Source organism: Symphodus melops (genome assembly GCF_947650265.1).
Source record: "Symphodus melops genome assembly, chromosome: 5".
NCBI classification, from domain to species: Eukaryota; Metazoa; Chordata; class Actinopteri; order Labriformes; family Labridae; genus Symphodus; species Symphodus melops.
In genome coordinates, this window is record NC_136695.1 from 13,555,901 (window position 1) to 13,568,437 (window position 12,537).

At 41.2% G+C, this 12,537-nt stretch overlaps 1 protein-coding gene across 1 annotated transcript in view; it reads left to right on the plus strand.

Moving 5' to 3' along the window:
* The first annotated feature begins 4,674 nt into the window (after positions 1-4,674).
* LOC306823911 (exostosin-1a-like) overlaps positions 4,675-12,537 on the plus strand; it is a 33,315-nt gene continuing 25,452 nt past the window's right edge. The window contains exon 1 of the mRNA XM_079343842.1: positions 4,675-6,625. Coding sequence (XP_079199968.1) covers positions 5,685-6,625 — 941 coding nt within the window. The 5' untranslated portion in view covers positions 4,675-5,684. The remainder of the gene's footprint in view (positions 6,626-12,537) is intronic.

Genomic DNA, 12,537 nt, shown 5'->3' on the forward strand with positions numbered 1-12,537 from the left:
TATAATCATGGCTTCTTTTATTATAGGAATACTTAGACTAGTTGTAGACTGTTTCTGTATCAGTTTATAGAACTAATATCACAAAAATTATAATAACCCAAATGTTCATCTTTAATTGACCTTATCAATAATAAGGTTATGTATCTTTCCAATCTCACTCTGAATGAGATCATTGTAATACAGTATTATATTGGGGGGGGGGGGGGGGGGGGGGGGGTGTTCTGGACAAATGTAAATGTTGGTAATCATTAAACAAACCACTGCACATTTTAAAGTTTTTTTAAAAAGTATTCAAACTCACACATGTATACACATGCATTTTTATTTAATTAGAGTTTTAAAGAAATATCTCTGGATCTTAACAGGGTCATGGAAGCTCTTTGCTGATGCCTTTCAAATTGATGTGACAGGCCCTTATGATAGTATACTTCACAAAAATGGTTGCTGGGAACAAGAGCAGACTATCAAAAATCTAATGGAGTCGACCTTTCACTGTGGCCTCATTTTCTCTTTTACCCATTTTTTGTGATGACATTTAAAATGAGACAATAAAAAACTCTCATGACCCCTGAGATATTTTTTAACTTATATAGCTCAGAACAGGCAAGACATTTATTGTCCTGGGAGGATGACAAAAGTCAAATAAGCCAAATGTTTTACTTGCATTGTTACAGCAAATATTTACTCACATAACTCACCAAACTTGGATGTTCAAATGATCAGAAGTCTGCTTAAATCAAACTTGATAGGATTGTCATAGATTTAATTTTTGTCGTTTTTGGCAAATAGTATTTAATACTTTTAAGCCAATAATTTAGAGTAATATTTTACAGTCTTTTTTCCAATCCAAACTAGTGTTCAATCAAACATTTTACATTGGGTATATGCCTTGGTAATTTAGAGACTTCTCACCTCTCAAGTTTTGTCTGAATTTCTATGTTTTTCTGTAAAAACTTTTGCCTTTCTCCATTTCTATTTATTTGCATAAAGTTTGCGTATTACACTGATGACAGAAATCTGTATTTAATTTTATTTTTACTCAATGTATACTACTAAATTTTTTACTCAATTTCAAACTTAAGTAAAAGGCATATTTTATCTAATTATTCTTCGAGGATTAAAACCAGATTTATATCGTTTACTGAGCCAAGAAGCTACAGCTAAAAGTTGGTGAACTGGTTCACTAATTGAAAGAGAGGTAAACAACATGGCTCTGTCCCAAATTTGACAACCATAGCTCCCTTTAATTAAACTCCCATCCTGTTTGATTTTATCGAGGTAATTTGATAATACCAAAACCACACTATTAAAACATCAAGTCGTGGTTCTCTCTGGATTTCTGGTTTAGACTAAACTAAATTGCCAAATTGAGCTACCAGCTGTTTGCTGCGCTGACATATTTAAATGACGACAATATTCATTTCCTGAACCGTGAACAAGCGTACATTGTATTTTCTGAAATAAAAAGCAATTTCTTTATCTACTCGACTTGAAAATAAATCAGGAGACCGTTACTGCCTACACACTACAGCATTCAAGCCTACAAGCCCTATTTGCATCAAAACAACATCATTTCTTACCTGAACATTTCATTTCTATGTTAGTCCTGAAACACTGCAAAGAGATTTGTGCATTTTAACGTCAAAACAGATGGACGAGGTTCCTTACCAAGATGGTCACTGGGGGACATTAAATTATAGCAATCATGGCTGTACTCTAAATGAAAAAGGCTCATGCACAACTAAAGAGTGCAGCTGCATGTTTAATCATGCAATACACAACTTTTGCAAGAATCCCATATTGATATATGTGTGTATGTATTATAAATTGAATCTGCACAGACATTAACAAAAAGCAATGTAAAAAAGCAAAAAAATGTGATTTGAAGGATACACTAAATCTCAATTTGGCTGTTTAGTTGCTTGGCTAACTAGCGGAGAGGCTTGGGAAAGTATGTTGACCTGGGTGAATCCAAATTAGATATTGACATGGTTGTGTGTTTTACTCAGTGGGAGTGCTACTCTGGCTCAGTAACCCTGCTGCTTTAAATCTGGCAAGCGAACACAATGCAACAGCAGGGAGGAGGCATCTCCACACTCGTTCTCTCATACCCATTTAGCTGCAGATAATAGCTGAAATAAAGCAGAGGCCCAAAGATGATTTTTTTTTTTTGTAATTGTCTGTAATTGTCCACCTTACTTCATGATTTTTTTTCTTAGTCTTTTATAATGTGTTATAATTATAAATGAGACCTTCAAATAAGCCTACTGTAAATCCAATTGTAAATGTCCATCTTTAAAATTAGGGATCATCATAATTTAGCAGGGATGGACAACTTTAAAGAGTTTGTGCAAAAATGCTGTCACAAATACTGTAAACAATGTGCATCATATCTTTGCAGTAGCAAACCAGAGCACAATCCGTGTATTCACATCAGTACCCCATTTTTAATTGTTTCAAGGACACCGGAGAGGGGAGGAAAGAGAGTGATAGAGGGAGAAGAGGGCTGAGTGAGACAGAAATAGGAGAGACAAAGAGAAAGGGAGGAGGTAGAGAATGAGGAGGTGGCCATCGTATCCCTCACAGTCTTTGATCAGTGGTCCATGGGGAACAGAGGCAGTGCAGATAGCTGGTCCACAGCTCCTGAGGAACGCAGCTTCACATTCCTCCTTGCTCTTTGCCCGCTCCTGAAAAATCACTTGTAGTCTTTCAGACCACAGCAGCTGTGAAAACACAACATGGCTTACTACATGCCAGAAAAGACCTGCTGGCTAATGCACTGCAGTGCCATTGTCCTGCTGGTCCTCAGTCACCCAGGCAATTCCTATTAGGGCAAACTCTCCATTCTTATCCAATGGTTCCCCTAAGTTCCATTTTTTATTGAGGCTAAAATATATTTTTCTTTTTGTCCAAATAGAGGGCTCAGTGGTCATGTTCAGTCAAAGCACACCACTAATATGACTAATATTAAAAGGATCTGGTAAATTAATAACATTTGGACTGATCTTGTCACACACACACTTAATGAATCATAATTGTTCAGAAGAAGGCTTTAAAAGGTTCCAGAAATTAAAATCTTGCAGGCATCTTACTTTTTGGTCTCATAGCAGGAGTAGCCCGTCATCTGCAGTACAACATTAGTGTTTGCACAACTAAAACCAAACCCTGACTTACAAATGGTCTCTGTCCACCAGCATAATGATTGAATATTTTAATGTTATCATAAGAAAGGGGTATTCAACTGTCTGCAACCATTAGCCTTAAAAATATTAAAACACATTGAAAAATACAGCATGAGTAAGAATAATTTATTTTTGCATCCTGTACCCTAACAATAATCTGTGTTAGAATCAAAAATAACAGCTCCAGGGGCCAAATGGTGGGTTCTGGTGTCCCAGTACCATCTCCTTGTTCTGTTTTCCTGATATCATGTTCTTGGAGGTTTCTACTTCAGTCATATCCACTGGCTGCTACTTTAAGTTTCCTCTGAGTTGAATGTGATGGACTGTCTCAGGGCCTATCTGTGGATTTCAAGGTCCTCAAGCAGTCTACTTGAAGAATGAGCCGCAAAATGTTTGCTTCCCTCTTCAGTCAGTATAGGGCTTTTTAGTTCCAACCATATAGTCTTCCTTTGTTGTCCTTTGATTTTGGGCCTTTTCTGACATTTGGACAATTTATAATTTCTCCAGTTGATCAGTCGTTTTTTTTTTCAGTTCAATTGTCCCTCCCAGTTGAATTTTTAAGAGCTGAAGCCATAGTTCTTGAGGATCTGATTCCACCAGCAGAGAAAAATGAGTTGTGTTTTTGTCTCTTGTTCATCACATGAGCTAAATTTTACAGAACTGGACTGAACATCTTGTGATATGGTGAAAAGCTCCAGACCAATAAATAATAAATGTGTTTCCACTTTAAAGTCTGCTTTAAACTGCTCCACCAATTGAAAATCTGCTTAAAGACTGTCAGCAAACTAACTGCTTCAGAGACTCTCTGAATTAGCCTACTATAAAAATATGTTCAGGCTTGCTAACAGGTGTGACCATATCCATACCCTTAATAGTGAATTTAAAATATGACCATCAAACCTATACAACGTCCCACTTTTTAATAAGATCAGACTGAACAACAGTTGTGTACAGTCAACCCTACAATTTAATATGAAGCTAATTCCGTGTTTGAAGCACACTGAAGGCCTCTGACATATTTGTAAATATACTTGTTTGAATACTATGTCAAAAGTTTGTATATTTGCATCATATATTTGATTTAGATGTTGTAAATAGAGCCGCTGTAATGCAAGGCAGATATTAAAGTTTGACAATAAAGTCCTATCAATGTAACATCAATCAATCATTCTGTGTTTTTTTATGCTTTTATCAGAGTCTGATGCTTTTATCCCATGTTGGGTGGCTTGAAAGGTGCCATCAAATAAATGTATTATTATTAATAATAATCAATCAATCATTGGTGAGAATATTGCATGTTTTAATCACTCATCAGTGTGTAATAATCTAAATGACAAGCTACCTATCTTTGTTAATATATAATTTTACACGTCTCATATGGCCTAATGTGGAAAATCCTACATCTCAGCCCATAAATCAGTGCAGGTACGTTTAATTGTTTGTTACCGTTCTTCTAGATGTGCATAGGTGCAGCAGAAGCCCCGCCCCTTCGGATATGACGCGGGCCAATAGTAAAGCAGCGTGCGTCGGGGAGGGACGTCACATCATCACGAGCAGCCGTCGTGGTGAGACTGAAGCTTGTAGTCTCCACAGCAGCAACAACACCACCTCTTGTTTTTGTGTTTGGGAGAAAGACACCACTTCAACACTTTACACGACTGAAGACATGTAACGGAGGGGTTATCCTGTCGGCTCTGTGGAAAGACAGAAGACTAAGTTAGGTGTTTTTTTAAAGGGAGGAGAAAGACTGCCGGCCGGGTTGTCTTCACTTTGATGCAGCCGCTCAGCTAACAAGCTAACAAGCTAACTGAGAATGTTTTCACAAACTAGCCAGTGTTTTAGCTCGCTAGCTAGCTAAATCAGTGGGAGAAAATCGCTGTTTAGAATAAGCAAAGAGTCGAAATGCTCCTTTGTATTCATTGGCACATTAACCAAAGGGGTTGTGAAAACATTTTAAACTGGGTATGTTGAATAGTTAAGCTTCCAGTGCCTTCTTTGTTGTTAATTTGCAGTAGAGACAATAGTTAACTATAGTCAACAAGTCTGACACTCTAATGCTTTAACGATACTCAAGTTTGTACTCACTCTGTGCCATGTCGATATCAATTTAATTCTGATGGCCAAACATGAAGACTTTGTGGAAATTCAGCATTTTAAGCCTTTTCAACTTAGTATACATAAGAGAGCGGGGTCCCACTTTAACCATAGATCCCCGTTTATAGGTAGACTGGGTTACTCTTTTGCATAGGAGAAATTGAACCAGTGAGTCGATTAAACTGGAGACGAGGAGACGAGGTGGATGAACATTATAAGTCGCCCACATGCTTTGGATCAGTTCCCGGACCTGGACCTGTGAAAGGCATCTGAAGCAGAAGGTGGACGACGTGAGCGCGCAGCAGCCCGGGGGAAGATGGCGGAGCGATCCCGCAGGAGGTGGTGAAACCCAAACTTTGGCACTTCTTGGATTTATCTTCAGACATCTTATCCCAGATCTAAGGACACATGCAGGCCAAAAAACGGTACTTAAGCCTGTTCTCCGCCGGCGCGTGTCTCATCCTTTTGTTTTGCTTTGGGGGTATACAAGTCCCACTGTCCAGACGGAGTCCCAGCCGGCGTGATGAGCGCAACCTCTCAGGGGCGCGCTGGCGTCGCTTCCCGGGGTCTCTGCAGCCTTTCTGCTCCTTGGACCAAGAGCAGAGCGATGATCACAATGAGCACATATCTCCGAGGCAGAAGAGGGATGCTAACTCAGGCGTTTACACTGGACGACGCTGCAGGATGGAGTCCTGCTTCGACTTTTCCCTGTGTGAGAAGAATGGATTTAAAGTGTATGTCTACCCCCAGCAAAAGGGGGAGAAGATGTCAGAGAGTTACCAGAACATCTTGTCCTCTATTGAAGGATCAAGGTTCTACACGCCGGATCCAGGACAGGCATGCCTATTTGTCCTGAGTTTGGACACACTGGACCGGGATCAGCTTTCACCCCAGTATGTTCACAACTTGAAAGCAAAAATTCAGAGCCTTCCTCTTTGGAATGGGGGCAAAAACCACATCATCTTCAACTTATACTCTGGCACCTGGCCAGACTACACAGAAGACCTTGGTTTTGACATAGGCCTTGCTATGTTGGCCAAGGCAAGCATTAGCACAGAAAACTTCAGGCCACACTTTGACGTTTCTATCCCTCTTTTCTCCAAAGACCACCCAAGGACAGGAGGGGAAAGGGGCTACCTAAAACATAACACTATTCCCCCTTTTAGGAAGTACATGCTTGTTTTTAAGGGGAAGCGGTACCTAACTGGAATAGGTTCTGACACTCGGAACGCTTTATATCATGTTCATAACTCAGAGGATGTGGTTCTCCTCACTACCTGCAAGCATGGGAAGGACTGGCAGAAGCACAAGGATGCACGCTGTGACAGAGACAACGCAGAATATGACAAGTGAGTACTTGAACATGTCTGTTTTTACACAGCTTCTGCCAATATCTGGCCTTGGTCTGTCCACATATTTTGTGTTTTAAAAAGTTCATACGGTTTAAACTGACTCAGCATCTTTGAGGTAAGTGTTTTCATCTTGAACATTAAAAAAAAAAATCCTTTCTACCTTGGATTCAAATATAGATTTTTTTTAAGATGGGTCCTGTAACCATGTCATACTTAAGCCAACTCACATTGAAGTGAAACTTTAAGCAGGGTGTTTCTTTGTATCGGCCCAGTCCTACAACAATTTTTTACAACGCTGTTAATAGTTTGTCAGATTGTGGATCATGTGCTGTTGCTTGTAATTTAGGAAAATCTAGTTTAGAATGGTACTGGCATCATTTCTCATATCCTTCCCAGAGCTGTGCGGGCACAATGTTCTGGTGACTCCTCTTTTCCTTGATTCATTTGTATTTCGTTCTGCCCATCTGATGAATTCAATAGCACTTTAAATGCCTAAATGCACAATGAGGATCTGACTTTTGAATAGTCTTTGTATCATATGACTTTATTTAACAAATTAAACACGGTGAGGCACAGATAAGTAGATTTACTTTAACGTCAGCTGCGAGAGAGACTGTATTAATGTAATTCAGTTGATCTCCCCATCTGCCCATACAGCCTGTTGTTCAGCAGTGCAGAACTGTTCTTCCTCTGAACATTTTTACCTTCCTGCCTATTTTTGTATTTTGAAAGCTGATCCTCCCTAACAGAAATGTCAAATAGCATACACTCAGACTGCAGTTAACATGATGCACTCCTATAACCAATAAGTGGGCACGTTAATGGACCCGTTTTAAAATGACATAAGACCTATATTTTTGATTTATGCATATTTTTCCTCAACGCCGGATTCAGCTGCAACCAAACCTCGTCTGAGAGGCAAGACAATCAGTTTATTGTTTTAAATGTACATGAGATTATATGAAGAGGGACGTCACAGTCATGTAGGTTTCTGCTGGAAAATGTGAGTTTCATTACGTGATTGTGCATAATCCCATGTTCAGGCATAAAGTCAGAGCGGAACAATCAGAAGACAGGGATTAATTTAGCCTGCGTTATCAGTCACAAATCACTCTGTTATGTGACTTTTATATATCCGACAACTTGGCCGATAGTTTAGCAAATTCACCTTACACACCCATGTTTGGCTGGTGCTCATTGCCAGTCGTGTTAGTCAGCATCCCTGAAGAAGTCAATATCTCACACTTTGATTGGCTCAAAAAGGTCCCCTGTGATCATCAGCCAGACCTGTTTTTTGTGCCTAAATCTGATGAGTAAACTGGTGCCTGTCTCCCTGCCTCGGCCAACAGGATTCATTTCGTGTCCCCTCAGACTGTGCTGTGTTGTTACTGGTGACTGTGTGGCGCTGGGTGTTTGACTGTGGCTCTTTGGAGTGGATTAGAGGGGACAAAGCACTGGTGCCAGTAAGGGGAAGCCACTCTGGCCCCTGTTTGCTCAGTCATTTCCCAGACAAACCCAACTGCATGAGCCAGGAATGCCCTGGCCCAAACCGGTGTCCTGCGTGACCCCTTAATATTTGGGACCTGCTGTCACTGACTCCCCCCCCCCCCCCCCCCTCAACTCTTTACCATGGATGTTGTCAGTTATATAGGTGTAAGAATAGATGATTGAGGGCTGGCTGACTGATCTGCAGAGGTCTACTCCCTCTCAAACAAAATGATCTATTGATTGGCACAATGTAAATGTTGAATGAAGTGTTGCACTTTGAAAGCCAGTGTTTCAGAGATGCATTTCAGTTAAGCGAGTAAAATAACATTTAGTTAATCCTTTATTTTTACAGCACAAAAGAGCACACATTCAGAGGAGAGGGTGGCTTTAAACTCTGACATATAAGACATCTTTCTCTGGTCTTGTGAACTGAGCACAGTTGATTATCACATTGCTGTCATGTCTGAGGCAAAACGGGGGTGATAGCGTGTGAACAGGCCGTCATATGGGATGTCACAAAAACGCACTCTTTTCAGCAGTCACCTGTCTGACCACGATGACCCTGCTAATTTAGGCTCCCATCATTTCAAGACAATACAATGAAAACAGCGGTCTTCTGGTGCGCTCGTCTTTGACAGGAGGATTATGTTGATCCCCATCAGGTTCCTCATTTTAAGACTGTGCACATTAATTATTATTCCCTTTCTCTGCATGTTGGTATCTACAATTTAGCATTACATGATTACAATTCATGAGCAACAGGCGTGTTTACACAGGTTCTGATTTATGTGCCATATCATCCTGTGTAATGTGTTTCGCTAAACATCGGTCCACAAAAGGATCCTGGTCTTTGTGATAGTCTGTGTGGGTGGGTATCAGCTTAAGAGTTTCATCCGTTCTCTCAGCAGAATAACATTCTCCCCATCACTCTTAAGACGCGAGTTATCTGCTCTTTCTGCCCCTCGCTGCCAAGTGCTGCCAGCGAGTGATTTCTCACAGTAAGACGGGTGGCATCGGAGTCATAACCCAAAGGAAAAAAAAATAATCCTCCTGTCATTAAGTAGCATAAGGGGAGAGACGAGCTTCGGGTGCCTCTCTAGCCTTAGCTGGCTTAGCGTCGTTGCATGGCTAGTTTGCCTACAGGATGTTTGAGTTTATTTTGAACAACAAAAACACATCTAGTGGAACAGATGTCACGCCTTAACCACCGTGCCAAAACAAAAATCACTTTTTTTGTGACATGGTTTTGTTAACACACATCAGCGACTGTACAGTTGTCGAGGCGCGCAGATATTCGAGACCCAAAGGAGACGAGGCCCGCGCACTTCCACCTCCTGTGCTAGCATGTAGCGCGCCGCACAGTGGGGCAAACGTGGTGTGCTTGTGCCTCAGGAGCTACAGACGGGCGAAGCTGACACTGGCATGTAACACTGAGCCAAACGTAGCTAGCGCCGTTAAAATACACAGAATGTGAAACAGTGCTGGAAGTTGGGGCAAACATTTCTCCTCATTATTTAACTAAGTATTTTAATGTCTTTTTGTTATTGTTATTATTCGCTGCATATCTTTTGTCGTATTTACTCTAGGATCCCAGCACAGCGTTAGTGAGGACACAACCTGACTGGCGCCCCTCAGCAGTCAAACAAACAAATAGAGAAGTGCACCTCTGGGCCACTTATACATTTTTCACGAGAAGTTTGTTTAGCACAGATCTGTTAAAAATATCTTGCAGTGTACAGCCGTTTTAAGGTATCCAGGTTGAGTCCGCGGGGACGCCTCTCTTGCAGTCTACCATCTTTAAAACGTGCGCGCTATAATAGCCCTCTCTCGTGTTACCTACACTTGACTTTGGACTCCTATCTGTTGTTTAAGTTTGCGATAGACTGGGATGAAGGCCGTCCGTTTGAAGGAGCGAAACGTTTTCCTTTCCTTTTGTAGATGTCAGTAATAGGAAGTGATGTGTTGGGTCTCAGTTTGTAAGTAATATAAACGTCCATGAAATGGTGCAACACTGTAATGTGGTTCAAGGGAGCGTTGATCTGTGCAGCAAGCTGAGCTTTGTTTTATGTGAATGACATTTTCTTGCTTTATTGGCATTTATCAAGCATATGCATTCTTAGCGATAGCATCATCATGGACAATCAACATTCAATCATTACAAGTTACTCTTTATGGTTCTGTTTGGAGTGGGCACACTGACAGGCTCTGACACAGGTATCAGTGGTCAGCTCTCTGACGACTGATGGTGACATCGGACAGACTTGTACTGTAGCTTGGTCATGCACACAAGAACACTGAGGTATTAGTTTGCAGCAAACAAGACAAAAGTGGTGTGAACTAGCATGATGTGCTTCTTGTCATCTCGCTGACTTTGCATGACTGCGATGAGACCATTGTGCATACGCATGTTGCATTTGTAAAAACGATACATCTCTCAGCTCTAATCTAAATGGTTAACATTACAGTCTGACAGAACTGATTCATCAGTCCCCAAAACGTGACGTATTTTCAGTCTGTAATTGTACCCAGAACGGCTGCATATTCCCAGCCTGGCACCAGGCTGTGCAGTCAGCGGGGCCAAAGATGTGGGCGTGACAGTGGTGTAGGAAGCCAGTTGTCAAGGAGATCAATATTTGTTTGCAGTCCAACCTTCTACTTTCCAAATGAAAAATGATTCTGACTGACACTGTGCTGTAAACAACACAGTATGGATGCATCGATCTAAAAATATCTCTTTGGTTTAGGCAGTTTGTCAGATTTATACAGCTTATTTGAAGACGGTGTCACATGTTCAAAAGCTTTAATTTTAAACATAGTAAACACACAGCATCATCAACCGTACACGATGTAAAGACCCTGCTCCAAAGTTTAATTGATCGTCCTTTCAAATGCTCATTCGCATTTTGGGGTGTTACTGATATCCCCTTGCTGGTTGACGTTTACTGGTCCTGTTCTACAGCCCTATGGGTCAGACGGTCCAGTCTGTGGTCTAACTGGGTGGAAGTAATGGTTTCTGTGCCTGGCTGTAGCCCATTGTGCAACAAATCCCTCTTATCCTCTCCCACTGACAACAAGGAAGTTGTGACAGACTGAACGCAGCCTCTCACCATAATTACCATGTAAAGGCTGTGTCATTTTGTTTGTGTGTAATAGAACTTCATTTTCCAGATGTTGTCTTGGAGTGTGTTTACAGGTTTGTGTACATGTGTGGCCTGTCTGTAATTGTATGTACCCTTTATGTTTTAAGGTTGTTTGACCGTTGTTGTGATTTAATGGTCTTTTAATCGTGTATCTCTTCTATAAAACTGCTGTTACGTCTAATGTAAGTTTTTTTTTATCGTCTGCCTCTGGCCTTTTTTAGTTTCTGTTGATGTTGATAGGAATTGGCAACCCTCATGATGCCTGTTTTGTACAGAAACGAGGCTTTTTTTTAAAAAAAGTTGATGAATTCCTATTGTGTGGTAATGACTGACACGTTGCAGATTCCCTCGTGTGGTTTCGTTTCATGTCTGGGAGAGATTGAGGCAAGTCGTTGCAAATGCTCCACCATTTGTGATAGTGAAGGTTGTTTTCGGTATGATGAACTTCCTGGGTGCCTTTTGAGGATTTAAACTGCCAAATCATACTTATGAAATGTGTTTTTCAGGTGAATTTCATTGTGCTTGTTTACCTTTTATCTGCTGTCAGTCAGTGGTCAGAGATAACTTTGTGCCTCCCACTTCACCACTCCTTCTGACATCTGCATTCAGCCCCTGGGTACGTCCTGTGATACAGCCAAAGGAGAGAAGAGGAGATGCAGCAGGAGGCAGGTCAGATGCAATTTTAACCTCAAACTGAAAGCCCTCTCGCAGCTTTTCTCCAATTAAGAGGCCCTGCCAAGCGAGAGAGTGCGAGAGGGATGGAGTGAGTGACAAGAAGAGTGGGAAACAAACAGAGTGAGTCTGAGGGGGGGGAAAAAAGTAGGAACACGAGTAAAAAAAGGAGCACAGTGAGAGGCTGAGAAACTGGCAACATGGCGAGAAAGTAAAAGCAAGAGAGACTGAAAAAGGAAAAACACATGCCAGCCATCCAGCAGCGAGAGGTGAGAGCAATAGCTGGCTGGGTGCTGACGCTGGTCTGCTCGGTGTATTTATAGGCTTGCAGGGTTTTAATCCTCAGTATTGGCCAAAGCCCCTGGCAGAGGGCTGCTGGCCAACTTGATGCAGGCTTTACAAAGCTTGGGGAAAATGATAATCGTTGGGGGAGAATGGTTGATCTGAGTTCCTGCATATTAACTTAAAATGGTTGTTTTCACTCCTGACTGCTATTTAAAGTCAGTTGATCAGCAGCTAGGTTTCATTTATTCACAGTCTCTTTGAGTACTTGAGTAATGCTGCTTCTGATCAGTGTCAATCAAAGGTACACGCTACCATTCAAGATGA